The sequence below is a fragment of the Hippichthys cyanospilos genome, chromosome 9, assembly GCF_059441005.1.
Source record: "Hippichthys cyanospilos isolate Australia breed blue-spotted pipefish chromosome 9, RoL_Hcya_1.0, whole genome shotgun sequence".
Lineage (NCBI taxonomy): Eukaryota > Metazoa > Chordata > Actinopteri > Syngnathiformes > Syngnathidae > Hippichthys > Hippichthys cyanospilos.
Genome location: NC_142377.1, coordinates 23,077,618 through 23,093,078, shown reverse-complemented (window position 1 = coordinate 23,093,078; position 15,461 = coordinate 23,077,618). Strand labels below are relative to the sequence as shown.

At 48.9% G+C, this 15,461-nt stretch overlaps 2 protein-coding genes across 7 annotated transcripts in view; one reads left to right on the top strand and one right to left on the bottom strand.

Annotated features, from left to right (window-relative positions):
• The window catches only part of cenpp (centromere protein P), a 54,125-nt gene that overhangs the window by 37,629 nt on the left and 1,035 nt on the right, over positions 1-15,461 (top strand). For all 3 annotated transcript variants that reach the window (XM_088423091.1, XM_088423092.1, XM_088423093.1), the window contains exons 7-8: positions 14,790-14,869; positions 15,289-15,380. In XM_088423091.1, coding sequence (XP_088279217.1) covers positions 14,790-14,869; positions 15,289-15,380 — 172 coding nt within the window. The remainder of the gene's footprint in view (positions 1-14,789; positions 14,870-15,288; positions 15,381-15,461) is intronic.
• Positions 3,801-14,581, bottom strand: ecm2 (extracellular matrix protein 2, female organ and adipocyte specific). Of its 4 annotated transcripts, none has more exons than XM_088423087.1 (12): positions 14,388-14,581; positions 10,997-11,134; positions 10,411-10,569; positions 9,272-9,458; positions 8,078-8,748; positions 7,800-7,915; positions 7,578-7,713; positions 6,924-7,081; positions 6,531-6,670; positions 5,785-5,909; positions 4,966-5,179; positions 3,801-4,897 (listed from the first exon to the last, which is right to left on the bottom strand). In XM_088423087.1, exons 2-12 carry the CDS (start codon positions 11,130-11,132, stop codon positions 4,729-4,731), a joined length of 2,211 nt encoding a protein of 736 aa, XP_088279213.1. In that variant the 5' UTR covers positions 11,133-11,134; positions 14,388-14,581; the 3' UTR covers positions 3,801-4,728. The 4 variants fall into 4 exon arrangements, with proteins under 4 accessions (XP_088279213.1, XP_088279210.1, XP_088279214.1 ...); XM_088423084.1 differs by lacking the exon at positions 14,388-14,581 and adding an exon at positions 13,454-13,643; XM_088423088.1 differs by lacking the exon at positions 14,388-14,581 and adding an exon at positions 13,454-13,643 and having other exon boundaries at positions 5,797-5,909.

Below are 15,461 nucleotides of genomic sequence, written 5' to 3'. Positions count from 1 at the left end.
TCAGTACGGATATCTGATCAATACTGATATCTTTTTGCGTGCGTCGTCCTCATGCGTTGTGAGATCAGAACGTGGAAGGTCGCCCTTTGCTGTTTCTCCCCTCACCAGCCGACATTCATGCCTGAAGGAGACAGGGCAAGCCGCGTTTTCCTTTTCGTAACGCATCAAAGCCAGCCCAAAAAAATTGCCCGCGTGGCTTCGTCGTTGACCGCGGAAGGGTAATAAGGTGGCGCTTGACCAAAATGCGTATCATATCAAATTACGGCTATATCTCATCATTTTAAACCTCGTAAATGACATGATTGTACTTATTCGGCATTCGAATTCATGTTCAAACAAAACAAAAAAAAACAAAATTGAGTTGACATCCCCCCCCCTAACACGGGGGTTGAAAATGAGGGAAAAAAAAACTGGACCCGTACTCTGAAAAATGCACGCAATTCACACCCGGTGCAGCGGAGCGGTCCGGGGTGTGTTGTAGGATCTAGCCTAGAGAGAAGGGAGCATCTGGAATGTTCCTCGAGACTATTGTGAAGCCCAACACAAGACCGTTGCCTCATCTCGTCACGTAATGTCTTTGACAGACTTTGCGTGAGAGGAGCGGCGGAGCTTTCGCGGCCCGGTCGAGAAACAACAGTAACACGTGGGTGGGAGTAGCATCGCTTTTTGTTTCAGCCGTGCTAATTGGGTGAAGTCCTTCACGCAAATGATTCCAATTTTTTATTCCGCAGTCCGTTTTGGACACGCTCCTCTTTCCACATAATCCATCCGACACCCTCAACAAGGACGGCAAATCGACGGCTTAACGTGAGCTGGCGCACGCGCGAGTCCACCTTTGGATTTCTCAGAGACGATAGTTGGGGCAGTCGTCCGGACGACGAGGACGGGATGGGGCGGGACAAGCTTCGGTAAGGCAGGCAGCTGTGCGTGTTGGGAGGCCATTTCTGCTGCCAAAACCCCGCTAAACAAATGAGAGGACAGTTCAGGAAGTGAACATCGTCCTTAAGCCTGTATATAGCAATTGAGGCAAAGCCACAAAATCCATAGGCGGGTGGGTGTCTGCGCAGACTAATGAGTGAATCATCGCTATCAACACATGCTATAAGGCTCCTTGTTTTTCCTCCCATACAAACTTTGGTAGTGTGGCCAGATGAGACATGTTTTTGCCAAATTGCACGCGACGGGAGAAGAGCGAGTGATGTTTGGCATTTTGCGAATCGCTAGCAACGATCTAACCTTATTTGGTTTGACGTCATCTCCTTTTGTTTTTCTTTGGGCAAAGGGGGCAGAAAACATCCGATCGGAAATCTCATTTCATTGAGAAAATTGGGAAATTTGGTGGGGAAATATGATTTGAAACGGTTTGGAGCTGTCCCATATCGTGTCCGCGCATCTCCGCGGGATTATCGGCAGTCGCCTCTCCGCACGTGACGATTAGGACGACGCGTTTAAACTCGAGGCTCCTCTCACGGCACCGCGGTGCCTCGGGAGAGACTTTTCCTCGCGCCAGATTCCGAGGTTCAAGGATGCAATTTTCCCAAACATCATCTAATGAGAGCCTGATGTGATGCTGGCAAATTCAATCTTCTCTCATATCTTCTCACTTCAATGGCAACAAGAGCAGCCGCTTTATCTTCCGCCGTTGGCTTTGCTTGTTTTATTGCGAGAAAGGAAAGGAAAACGTTTCCACATGTCGGAGCGTCTTTGTCACGTAATTGATGTACGTACATGAAAAGCGCGTGAAATACTGTGTAACTCCCAGTAGCTTATTCAAACGGAAGCGCTCCTTTATATTTTTAGAATAATCCAGACGACATAAACGCCCATTAAGATCAGCGTATTGGAAATAAGTTGGTCCAAACTGTCACTGTCAGAACACCCTTATCAACTCTCAGCCGATCTTTCAAGACCTTCGCCATATCGCGTTCTGTCAAATTACAAGCGCCCGACCGAACTGAAGAAACGGTCGAGAGAGCTCGCTCAAAGCAAACGTGGCGAAGCGGTATTTCCATGTATTGCCGCACGGCGAAGGCTTTTAAATCCGAGTCAAACAAAAATGGTGGTCTTTTCCAGACCTGCCGTTCACTTTTTTGTTGGAGGGCCGCATACAGAAAAAAATAATTTTGCAAGTGCCACTTTAAAATTCTTTGAATGGAATTGAGTAAATGCACTATAATCAATCTGAGAAGTATATATGGTGATACAGATATGGATGGCTAGATAGATACAATAGATATATAGTTAGATTGATTGATTGATAGATGTTGTTTAATTTTGGGAGGTTCCTTTGCATCATTGAATCTATTTAAGCGTGTGTAACATATTAACGATGGGTGACTTTGACTCCCATATGAACTCATCATTTCATTTGGCTTCACGCAAAAAATAGAAGCAGTGACGCACCGGAATGGCAATATTTCAGATTTTGTGCTCCCGATCGCTTACCTGTGTTATCTTATCTTATTTCGCTGGCGCGGTGAATAAATAGCGCGTCTGCCTCACAGTTAAAGGGACCTGAGTTCAAATCCAGCCGGCTCCGGACTTTGCACGTTCTCCCCGAGCCCGCACTCGGGCTTCCTCCCCCGCTCCAAAAACACGCATGGCAGGTGTATGGGACACACGAAATTGCTGTGATTGGGTGCGTGAATGGTCGGTGGTGTCTGTGTGCCCTGCAATTGGCTTGCAACCAGTTCAGGGCGTGCCCCCCCTCCTGCCCAAAGCCAGCTGGGATAGGCACCAGCGAGCCTGCGACCCTGGTGAGGATAAGCGATTCTAGAAAAGGGATGTATGGATGGTTGGATGCTTTCGATCCGGAAGGCCATCAAACACGTCCTGTGGATGTGGCCCCATCACCCAATCGCGCGAACTTCATCGACCGATATTCGAAAGCGTCGCAATTCATTTGCGTCACTTGTGCGCTCGTCCACCGAGTCGATCCAAAACGCATGATTTATTTTCCCAAACCGCGGAGAGCCGCAGCACAAGGATAAAAGGGGAGTTAAGTGAGAAGCGGAGCTAACCAAGCAGTCGAAGGCTCCTGTCCGCACACGGGAGTATCTCCTGTCTTTGTCCAAGTGTTTATTGGCGTCGTGAAGGGCCGTAATTAAGCGCTGGTCCACATGCGATTGATTAGAAGTGCCACGTGTAGTTTGACAGTCCGCAATCGGTCTTGGCCTCCTTGCCGCATGACAGCATTCATTCTTATCATTCTCCTGGTTTGCCACAACGGCGACGTTTCAACGCGAGAAATGACTTCCCGATGGAGCGGCCCCGCCGTCCCCTTCGGAGTCGGCGTGTCTCTCGCGGGCGCTCATACTTTCCAAGTCGGCGTCTGGCCTCGCTGGCTCGTGTGGAGTGAGGAAGCCTTGACAAACTTTTGCCAGTTTTGACGTTGCCAGGGAAATCAGGGCCGAGCAGAGTACGGATCGCGCTCCGTTCATGTCAACATTTTACCGGCCGTGACATCAAAACAGGAGTTCAGAACATTTACGTTTCAAAACTGTTTTTATATATAAGGAACATCGCATTATAAGGCGCATAAAATAGAAGCTACAGTCTTGGCCGGGCTTTCGCGTGTTTGCATTCGGCCGCCGTTGCGTGACGATCGAGAAAAGTCGGACGCTCCGAAAGCTCAGGCCGTCACCGGTAAATGCGACGGTCAAAGTTGGCTCTTGCGTTGTTTGTAGCGGCGAGATCGGATCCATGCCTTCTAGGAGCCAAAACGATCCTCGGTGCATTCGGCTCATTGTTAGCGAAGCTAATGCTAAGCGGTGCGAGTGAGGACATTGCAAGTCATTGAATGACATCATCTTGAATGTGTTTATTGGAAAATATTTGGAGTTGACTCAGACGTAACTTGTCAGCAACAAAATCCACCGCACACGTGCTCACTGAGATCCCCGCTCAACAGGAGTACGTAGACCCTTTCATGATGTGTATTCGAGGGATTTTCACCCACGGCCCATTAGTCACTATTAGCTGTTAGTTGAGAGCGGCACCGTCACTGGCTGGTGAGGTCATTTCTTGGGGCAACAGCAGGGGAGGGGGGGACTTTTACCGATTTCAGTCTGCGGGAAAATTGCCGTTTGCAACCAGTCGAGATTTTGGGTCCCTTTCGGTGCCGTGTTAATGGCAGCCTCCTCCTTAGCGAATTTATGCAAAAATCGGAGCCACTGAGGCAAAAATTGGAGCCGCACACAGTTCTGTGCCACTGTCTTGTTTTGTGGTGGTTTGTGTGAAAAGCCTACAGCCCTCCAGGGGTCTACTTTGAAATCCCGCACGATGAAGTTCCTTTTGGTCGATTTCGCGCAGTCTCGTGCTCCCCTGGGTTCGCAAGAAAGCTTCTAGAACCAAACTATGCGTGCCGACGACAAAGTAATACTTGTGTGACAGTGACAGCGGGGTGGCCGAAGTAAGCGTTGGGTGTTAAACTCCTCGCAGTCCATCCTCGTCCCGGTTTTGACACCAGCCATCGTGCTTCCTCTGATAGTACCTCAGAAAGCCCAAATGTCTCCTCGCATTAGGTTTAACAGCGTACGTACCCTTCTCGCGGGCCAGTTACACGGTTATAAAGCGGGCTTTTGGCGAGCGGGGGGAAAGGGGCCTCGGTCATCCACGGTCACCCAAAAGGACATAATTTCATTGGAAATCCCACAATTACAGTGAAAGGTTTTAAGTCAATGTGTGAGTATGCGGAGAACACTCGCAGGAATGTTTGGGTGGCTCGGCTCATTCGGTTCTCTGGGGTTTTAAAACCACGCTGGACGAGGAGCGCACGCAGGAGAAGGCAGAGGGGGAAACCTTGAGCGGGTCAATCAGGTTGTTCTCCAGCCTCACGGCCACCAAGGTGGAATCGCCGCTACACTCCGGATCGCAGATGCCCTCGTTGGGAACACTCCTGGAAAAGAGGCTTGCAATGTTTGTTTGCGGGGGTAAACGTAACGCTAGGTGGGGCCCCGTCATTACCTGATCCTGTTGTTGTTGAGTCTGAGGAAGTGCAAGTTGGTCATCTCGTTGATGCCCGAAGGCACGCCGAGCAGCTGGTTGTGGTCCAGACAGAGCTCCACCATGGAGTGGTAAGACCCGAAGAAGGACTCTGGTTCGATGGCCTCCCCGTCCAGCTTGTTGTAGGACAGATACAGGTACTCCAGTCCGGGATCCATGTGAGCGAAGACGAAGCCTTCAAGTTCGTTCAGGACATTTTCAAATTAAGCTGTGTCACATTTTCAAATTAAGCTGTGTCCGGATTAGCTTGTATCCTTACAGGCACATGAGAGTTGCACCTCAGTCATATTTTGAAACAAGGGAGTCTCCAATTAGGCCTAAAAGCCACAGTAAGAGATGAGTCGGGACTTAAGCCGGTTAGCGTTTCAAATTCGGGTTTATGTGAGTTTCAAGTCGGGATTTCGAAGTAAAATCTCAGGCTGGGGTTGTAGATTCAAACGTGGATTGCGGGATCTAGCAGAAAATGCGAAAGAAGGTATTTGGTACGAAAAAGAAAATAGACATTGATGAAGTCACACGCTGCGTGAGTTGGCACTTGTGTGGCATTTTGATGCATTGTGTGCGAGTTAAAATCGAAGAAAAAAAAATCAACGAAATGTCAGCTATCAGATATATGTCAAAAGTATGAGTGGTATCAAATAGCGCTTGCATAGAGCGACTGCTCATCTTGATATTTGAGGTTTATAGCCAGGGTTAGGGTTAGAAATAGAGGATTTCATGCTCGAGTTGAGGTTTCAAAACAGGAAATATGCGCTGTATAATCTGCATCGGGCAGCGTACGTGTGCACCAACCAGGTATCCTCTCGATGCGATTCCCCACCAACACGAGGTGAACTAGTGACTTCGGCAGGTAGGACGGGACTAGGTACAGCCTGTTGTGGGAAAGATCGAGGGACTCCAGACTCCTGCGGCAAGGAAACAAGGTGTCGGGTGAAGAACGGAGGGAGGGCTTTCACCTCGGTAGACATCACGCGGAATTACTGCCCGCTGGAGGCAAAGCGCTCAGGCGGGAACCGCGGCCAAAACTAATAAGTCGGTCGTCAATCATGCGTCGCCGCCGCTCGTGAAACGAAAGAATCGAAATATTAGCCGACTCGGGGCTTGATGTGAATTCCTCACGGCTCGGCCCCAGCGCTTTGTTCCTTCTTGGAGAATTTTAGCATAGCGGCCGCTAGCATCTCGGTAGTCTGATGATCTCATCGGGCTCGGGCACCTGTCCGGCGAGGCGTCAGATATGCTAATCGCTAGCGTTTTTGCCACTCTGGTGTAAAGTCGGGCTGTGTTACAGTTTGTGCACTCAAAATGCTGGGTTTTTTTTTTTTTGTGTGTGTGTGTTTTATCTCAGCATACAGCCTGTTAACATGTTTTCCTTTCTCACATGAGATGGGATCTGGCTACAGGGGATGATGCGAAATCTGTATTGGTCTGTCTTACTCTCGTACTCGGCGGAATGTTGGTATACAGTGGGATAGTCTCTCAGCGTAGCCACTGTTAGCACGGTTAGCATTCCACGCCTGTTGCCAAACCTGTGGTGGATCCAGGCCAGGGGGGCAATCCTGGTCTCCTCCAACCTGTTGTGCCTGAGGGAAAGCACGTTGAGGTTTTTGCTGCGGTTGAAGACCCCTGCTGGGATTTCTTCGATGAGGTTGTTCTCCAGGTACAACTCCTGTTGGAAGCGGTCGGATTTTCTTATGTTGTATTACACTGTATTTCAACATTTGGTGTACGTTTCTTTTGGTTTGGGGGAGACGGCAAGTGGCTTGTTTTTATACATTTGCCTCACACTCGATGGCGTCAGTCGAGTTTATTTGGCAGATCTGGCTGTGGTTTGTTGGAACTCTTATCACTCTATCATAAATCTCTGAAATGTTTCCCACCAGCTGTGAAAAAGTCGCCTCGTTAAAAGGCGAGGGGCGTACCAGGAGTAAGGCGGGGAGACCCTGGGGGATGGTCCGGAAGTGATTTCGCCCCATTCGCAGGTAGGACAGCTGGACAAGGGGCGTGAAGGCCTCGGGGTCCACGTTGACCTCACTCAGTAGGTTGGCCTCCAGCTCCAGAATCACCAAAGCAGCCAGACCTGCAAACGCACTTAAGTGTACACTTAGATGTTACAGTACTGCTACCAGCAACATAGTGACTTGCCGGTCGCCTCTCCATTGACATGCCGTACGATAAGACTCAGGCCGGTCACGACGCAGAAGGAAACGATTCACATTTTTGGCATTTTATTGCTTAGCGAAAATATAGTGGAAAACCACCTTCAAATGAGGGTGAAGCAGGATTACCTCGTGATTCCTCAATGTTCTCGCCGTGTTGTCTTCTAATCAAGGAAAGCCTTTCTGTGATTGGCTAAGAATTTGGCTAAGAAGATTATTGTTGAGAAAAGCAGTGCGGGCAAGAGGAAAGGTTCCGTACGAAAGCGACTGATGGATTATTTGAGGAAATGATTTGTTATGGGGTGCCATAGAAGCGTTTGAAGTGCTTCAATGACTCATCCTCCGTGCTTACTCGCACCAATAATCAGCATGGGTCTATCTCTAGTCGGCAGCGTGTTGAGTTTGATGCGGCATCACCTTGAAAAGTGTTTCCGTGGATCTTCTGCAGTTTATTTTCGTTGATTTTCAGCTCCTGCAGGCTGAGCGGGAGATTGGCTGGAACCGTTTCTAGCAGGTTCCCGTCCAAATAGAGGCGCCGTAGCTTCTTCAGACTCTGGTCCACGTTAATTGGGAAACAAAATGACTTTCTGACCTGTTTCTATGCTCAAGTAGAAAGGCTGCGGCGCCGGCGTGTCTCACTTTGAAGGCCCTCTGGTCAGTCCCTGCGGACGTGAGCTTGTTCTTCTTCAAGTTGATCCATTCCAGGTTGGGGATGCCGTTGAAGGCCTCCGCCGGGATGCTGCTGATGTTGTTGCCTGTGAAAATAACTCGCGTTGAACCGAGCTTCTGGAGACATCTCCGAGTGGTTTTTGACAGCAGCTGTTTTTAGCTCGGATTTTGTAGCTTTTCGGGACCATGAAACCATCAAAGTCCAATACTTGAAAGATGTGGTTTGAAGGAGAAGATGCGTCACTTACCCTCCAGGCTGAGAGATTTGAGCTGCGGCATGAGGAGAGGAGGGAAGTACGTCAGCTTGGCATTGTCGCAAGTCAGCGTGACGTCGGACATGTCGCAGCCGGGCGGAAGACCTCCTTCCTTCACGACCGCCTCCTTCGTGTCTTCCTTTTCTTCCTCCTCCTCTTCCTTCACTTTGTCCTCCGTGGTGGCGGGCGGTCTTGGGATGGGAGCGGGGAGAAGATCCGGTTCTTCGGGTTCCTCTTCTTCTTTGGGGAGCATTTGGAAGACATCTCCCCTCAACCACACCCCCTCCTCTTCCTCCTCACGCAGGACTTCTTCTCTCAGATGTTTCTCTCTCTCCCACGCTTCTCTCTCCTCTTTCCTCCTCTTCTCTTCTTCCATTTTCCTCCTCCTTGCCTCCTCCTCGACTTTCCTCCTCTCCTCGTCTTCCTTCCTCCTCTCTTCCTCCGCCATCTTCCTCTGCCTCTCTTCCTGCTTCCTCTTTTGCTTCTTCACCTCATCCTTCTTCCTGAGTTGTTCTTCCTCCAGCCGCTCCTCCTCTTCTCGCCAAAGGATGCGCTGGATTTCCTCTCGGCTGAGCCGGGGGGTGGTGACGATAGAGCGGCGGTCGTCACGGTTACGGGGCGCTGGGGAGTCACCGGAAAGTTCAAGACCGAGGTCGGGTTCTGAGGTGCGGGCGGGAACGACCGATCACAGGGCAGGAAAGAAATGGGCGACGGGAAGAAAAGGTTTCGGGAGCGGGGACCGTAGAGGAAGGAAATAACAGGAGGCTGAGTGTTAGTGCGCTGGACAGACAAACCGCTTCCCACGTGACATGTATATGTACGGTATACACATACATCGACGACAGTACGGCGCATGCGCCGCCCATAAGAAATTAGTCACGGTCAGCCGTGTCCCTCAACCCTCCATGGGGTGCTTGCAAATCCAATGTATCGAAGGCGAACAAATTAGGAGAACCCACTCCCGTTACGCTACCGTTCAATTTGCGTTCAACAAAATTCATTCAGCGACGTAGGAGTAATCTATACTCAAGTATACGTACGGCACGTATTCCTTTGAGGTGTTCAACCACGGTTTGGCTTTTCTTTTGAACCCGGCGCGCGCACGTGCCATCGACGTCACCCGCGCGTCATCCTAATCACCCGTCACCCTTGCGGTCCATCGATGAACGTGCGGCGTTTGTACCTGAGTCCGTGCAGACGGGACAGCACTCCCCGGGGGCGGGGGGGAGCGGGAAGCGGCAGGGCGCGCCGGGACAGGTCAGCTCGTCGCAGACCGCCCTCCCGCCCGTGCACAGACACGTGACGCACGGGGCGGGAGACCACGCGGCCTGCTTGAACATGGTCATGCCCTGGAAGACGCACTGGCCCTGCTTACCTAAACGGACACAGCGCTTGTCTTATTGTCAAACGGACGAGACAAAGCGGTCATCGCGGTCACCTGTGTTTAACGCCCGTGCGCTATTTTCTCCAATCCTTTCATCTGTACATCAAAGACATTTCACATCAAAGGGTAAAGGTGGAAAAAGAGACAGCTGAAATTTCACCCGGATGGTGACAACTTGTCAAAATTCGACAAAGTTCCGCCACTTAACGTCATTCCCCAAATATAAGATGTGCTTTTTTTTCCCAAAAATGAAGGCCAAAAGTATGTCCTATAAACAGTAACTTAAAAGTTGTTTTTTTAAGAAGTGAGCATTTGCGGCTGTTTTAAGTGTGGCGCCTCTGTCATTGATGCTGCTAATCTTACACTCGTTGGCCACTTTGTTGCGCGCCAAGCAGAATTTGCGAGCTTTATTTAGGAGGCTTTTCTCTTGTCCTACCCTGTCATCTTCCCCCGTATTGTCCTGCCTGCCGCCATTGGGAAGTCTACGCTTCCAACTCCCACTCACAAGTTAGTTTGCTAGCTCATCGCGGCAAGCGTAGCTTGTCCAGGGCTAATGAAAGTGCGCTAAAAGTAATCACTATTTCCTTTGCGTTTTACTCACATGCCATTTCAACACTAGATTGGTCAATAATTTGCCAAAAGACAAAATATGACACGAGTGGACCGACCAGTAGTATTGATTTTTGCAAAAGGGCGAGGTGGATTTTGAGTACGATTGGAGCCGCTGCTATGAACTGTTCTGGTATTTGGATATCCTACTTGTATACATGGACAATCAAGGAATTCCATTCTATTTTATTCTTCTATCGTATGCGCGTCCAGAGGTGCGTGTGCTCGCCCCCCACTCGCGTTTTTTAACCACAGCCACACACCAAAATGTAAAGTAAACGTTTGAGTGCGAGTTGAAAGGTTTGCCTGGCCGAGGCTGAGGCGGTGGACCGACCCGGTAGAACGTCGTAACCGGAATGCCGCTCGGGTCCGTCCCCGTAGGACTCCAGCGAGACCACGGTCCCTCGGACGGGCTCCCCCGAAAGGCGGGGACGGCTGGGAGCGTGCCTGCTCCGAAGGAGTTTAGCGCGCCCCGATCTGACTCCAGCCTGACCTGCGAAACGCAGAAACCACAACGGCCGAACGCCAAAAGTCAACAACGTTGTTTTGGCTGGACTCTTCTCTTGCGGTTCTTGTGGCGTTCCCCGCTGGAGGCCGATCCCCCCCCCCCCATATCATCGGCCTCTTTCGCACAGAAATCACGCATAATTGGCGGAGAACATTTGAAACGTATCTGGAAAGCTTTAGCCTGTCCGGAGACTGCGCTGCGTGAAAGCGAATGGCGGGAAACGGACATGGCTGGGCAAACGGATGGATGCGTGCGTGGATTTGGGTGAATGGTGGATGGATCTTATGATATGATATGAGCGGCTGCATGGCTGTCCTGTTTTGCTGCATTCTGTTTGAAAGCCAAGTCAAGGTGAAGCATTCTACTACCATGTCTCGCTTGCCCTTTTTATTTATTTATTTTTTTAACTTACCTAGTCCATCTCGTTTCCTCTTCATTCGTCGCATCCCTCCGTTCGGCCCGCCAGCTTTTCCCCGCCGGTTTTGTCCCTCCGCCGCTGCGAAAACGAGAAGCAGCCATAGAGCCGCCAGCAGCAGCCCCGTCCTCATACCTTAACGCGCACACACCGTCGAGCTCGAAATGTCAAACAGCAAAAGACATGGCAAATTTTTACCTGCGGCACCGTGGACACAACACAGATGTCGGCGCCACTACCTTATATACTGTTTGCGTGTTCGTGTGTGTAGTCTTAGGTCTGTAGTTACTCGTCTCCGGTCCTGTCATTATTAGCGACACACACCCGATAGTTTAGTGTGACTACGTTCGAAGATTGAAGCATTCCCTGTCCGCGATTGCCCTATTTGACAGTTAAGTCGCATCGCTACTAAATTGCAATATGTTGTATTAGGATGCTGGATGGTCCTAAATTGAAACATAAATAAATATAAATCTGACTCCGAAGCCTCACCCACTCACCGTTAGCGCGGGTCCGTCATTTTTTCAAGCCAGGCTATATTGTAATCGTCAGTCCGTCAGCGTATATTTGCCCAACCTTCCGCCACCACAAGAGGGTGGATAATTGACTTTTTTCCCCCCTGGTCCGTCACTCGTCGGGCGCTGGTCTACTTCTGTCTGCACTCGCACTATTTCTTTTTTCCCAGAGTAGCGGGCCGCCCGGTTTCCGATTACAAAAGATCCGTTTCTGCTGCCCCCTTGTGGACTTGATTAAAGCGTGCCGTATGCCCAAGGGTTAATTAGTCTCTGTAATGAGGTTGGAGAGAGAGAGAAAGCAAGGAAAAGAGGGCGCCTAATGCTTCATGCCTGGTGCTTCCTCAGACAGAAGAAAGAGGGGAGACGTGGAAAATCATTTTTTCTCTTTAACGTCCTGGATGAGCAGGCTCACATGGAGCTTCAACGCAGGATAAAAATAACTCTGTGCCTGTGTGTATTAATGAAAGCCAGGCAATGTGAGCTGCTCCGATTTTTTTCTCTTTTTTTGCTTGTGAATGGGGCATTTCACAATTATTTCATGAAGAACACTTCCCATAGGAAAAACATTTACTAAGGGGAAAAAAAGGAACACGTTAGTTCGCCATGGGACATTACTCAACTTAGGTTTCAACCATTTCAAACTGTTCTACGGCACTCATATGGATGCTTAGTAATCCTGTAGTGGGACCCGCAACACCCATCAGAAACATCAGGGCTTGACTTTTTCCGAAGATCTTTTTTTTTTTTTCCCGGAAGCGGGTTGAGTCATCAAGTTCTGCTGCCATGCTCCACCCGCAGTAAGAAAAACACCTGACTTTCAGCTTTTGCCATTGTCCATCTGTCTGCTAGACGTGCTTCAAATTTGGTAGCGATCGGCTACTGGACAAAACGCTCTTCAAACGAGCCCTGGAAATGGCCAAAGGGACCCGAAAATGTCCATTTGCGACCACGACGGATGACTTCCTGTGTCATTTCAGCCGTGGCTTCTTCGGACTTTTTTGGTGGGTCTGCTTGTGGGGCCCTGAATTTTTCAAGTATTGTATTTTGCGCACTACAAGGCGCACCTAAAAGCTTTGAATTTTCTCCAAAGCTGGCCTATACAGCGCATAAACCGCCAGTTTTCATTTTTGGGGGCCGAAAATATCAAATAACTTAATCGGCATGCAAATTCTTCCATTTTTCCCTCTGTGAAAAACAATACATTTCTTACTGAAATGCATTTAAAATTTGTTTAAAGTTTTGAAATGCTTTACAGTATAAACTCAGTGCCCTTATAATGCAGAAAATTCAGTGATAAAGTCTGATCGACTTAGCTGATTGTTTTCTTTTGATTCCTTTTAGCGCAGCTCCATCTAGCGGATGCATGTTGCAAGCCCAGGCCCTCTAGCATCTATTCTATGCGCCTTATAACGCGGTGCGCCCTAGATATGAAAACGGTGTGAAAATATTCATTGAAGGTGCACCTTATACTGCGGGAAATATGGCAATACGGTAGAGAAATCAAACAGTTTCGTGAGTTTCCTTTAGCAAAATGGCCGCTTTGAGCCAAAACAGTCGACTTCCTGTGTGTTTTTGGGCATGGCTCCTTGAGACTTTCTGTGGGTCAATCCATGCCGGACGCTACCCAATTTCCCGCACTGAAGTCAAAGTAGCTTCGGGGGCTGAGTTCTGGTCCGCTGGCTGCGAGCGAGGTGAGCAGGCGTCCAATTTGAACGCCGGCTTCACTGACCAAATATGGTCGTTGCCTGCTCAAAAGGAAAAATGTTACATAAATGGCGACGCTCGGAGCGACAAAACCTCCGCTCGACGCCCGCGGCGTCTTGGTGATCCGTCCGAATATACTGAACTCGCAATCGGAAGAATTGCGCATCAGCAAACAACGCGAGTTAGGAGGCGGAGCTAACGACAGACAGACATGTAGACAGGAAGTGGACCTTACCAGCACTATGAAGGCCAAATTCTTTCTCTGTTGTGCCTCCTCCTCTTGTGGAACTTTCTGGAGAGACTTCTGCCCTCAGATATGCTTCTCTAAATGCGTGTGCATGTTCTCCAGAAAAGTTTTTGTGTGAGCGTCGCAGTCCTGATTGCGTCGCGACTGAGCTAGTTTGGCGCAACAGCGTGAGGGTGGGCGAGCGAGCGCGGGAGGAAGAAAGAGGCAGAGAGAAAGAGAGAGAGAGCGTGCGGGAGATGCGTCACCGAGGTCTGGAAGGAGGAGGTCAGAGTTCACGGCAAGGCCAAAAGATGGCACTCACACAACTTCAACTAAGGCTGGGCAAAATTGCCTTGCAATTGAATATAGCCTGAAAAGTCATGTTTTGTTTATACCTATGAGCATAACATACACTTTTTCAAAAAGCAGAATCAAGTCCCTCAGATCGAACATGGACCGCTTGTTGATGTGTGCGGCTCACCGCAGGCGTCCAAAAATTGGCTGTTACGAGTAATGTTCTGACCAGCCATTGGGAGGGCGGGAAACATGCCCGTGTCATTGCTTACCGTATCCGCCACACTATCAAACGCAGCGGAATGTATGGCCCACCTTCAACAAATGGCCCATTTTTACATTGTTTTCGTTTAGAAGGCGCATCGCATTATAAGGCGCGTAGAATAGAAGCTACGGTAGTGGCTGAACTTGCGTTATGCATCCACAAAGTGGAGCTGTGCTAAAGGGAACGTCGACATATAGTAATAGAAATCTGATTGGTCAAAAAACAAAAGCACCATTGCTAACTGAGTTCAAATCCAAAACATTTGCATCAACCTTTGTCCGATTATAGACATTTGAAGAAATCTTTTTTTTGTTGTTGCCATCCTTAAGAAATAAACTCAAGGCCGCCATTCGGGAAAGGCGTTTGTCGCTTGGCAGCACATACCTCGGGTCCAAAATGTTTGTTTTCCGTCCTTTCAAGTGTGTTTGGTTGTGTATACAAACATGTGACAATGCAAGCAAACATCTGCCATGACGACACACACACACACACACACACACACACACGAGTGTTCTTTGTCCTCTTCTTCTGCTTCTCGGTTTTGTGGCGTATGATGGACTTCCCAAATGTTGTCGTTATGGAAACACAAGTGCCGAGTCAGCTTTGATCTCGCCTTACAACTTGGAAAAGAAGAAGAAGAAAAAAAACATGTAGAAGAGAAAAAGCGCTCCTTGGCTCCCTTCGTCCTCTGCTGGCCACAATTAGCTTCAGACAAGCCCGTTACGCCCCCTGCTGCTCACTGGGACACACACAAGCAATAAAAGTTGGGGGGTTTTTTGTTTGCAGGCCAAATACGGACATGTGCTGCATGCTCTTGACACTTACGATCCCTCCCTGTTGACTCTTCATCATCCTCATCTCCCAGGGTAAATATCCTCATGAAAAAATTTGAATTCATTCGACTTTGTCCCACTTGAACGCGTTCCATCCCGAAGACATCGTTTTACCTTTTATTTGGCGAGACTCCAGAGATTCAATCCCAAGTACTTATATTTAGTGTTCAACTAAAAGAGGGTCTAAAATGGCCGGAACGAAATTAATCGGGTACTACAATTAGGTACATTTAGCCCTATTTCATTAGATTGTAATCAAGTGCCAAAGTAATCCATTTTCAGCGCTGAAGTAATCAAAAACTGGCGGGACTTGTTACCTACCTTTAGCTAAACAACAGATCTATATATATATATATATATATAGATATATATATATATATATATATATAGATATATATATATATATGTCTTTGGAAATGAAAGAGTTAAAGATTCCCCCCCCCCTGTGTCAGCTGCGCATTTTTGGTGCACTGGTCTGTGGACGTGTCCAAGGAAGGCGAAGTGACCCCAAAACTGGACCTGCTCCCAAAGATCCCAGACAAAGGTGAGACGCTCCTCTCGCACACATATGACAAGACGTAGTTGGTTGATTTGACTGGATAGTCATAGTGTGAACAACTGTTTT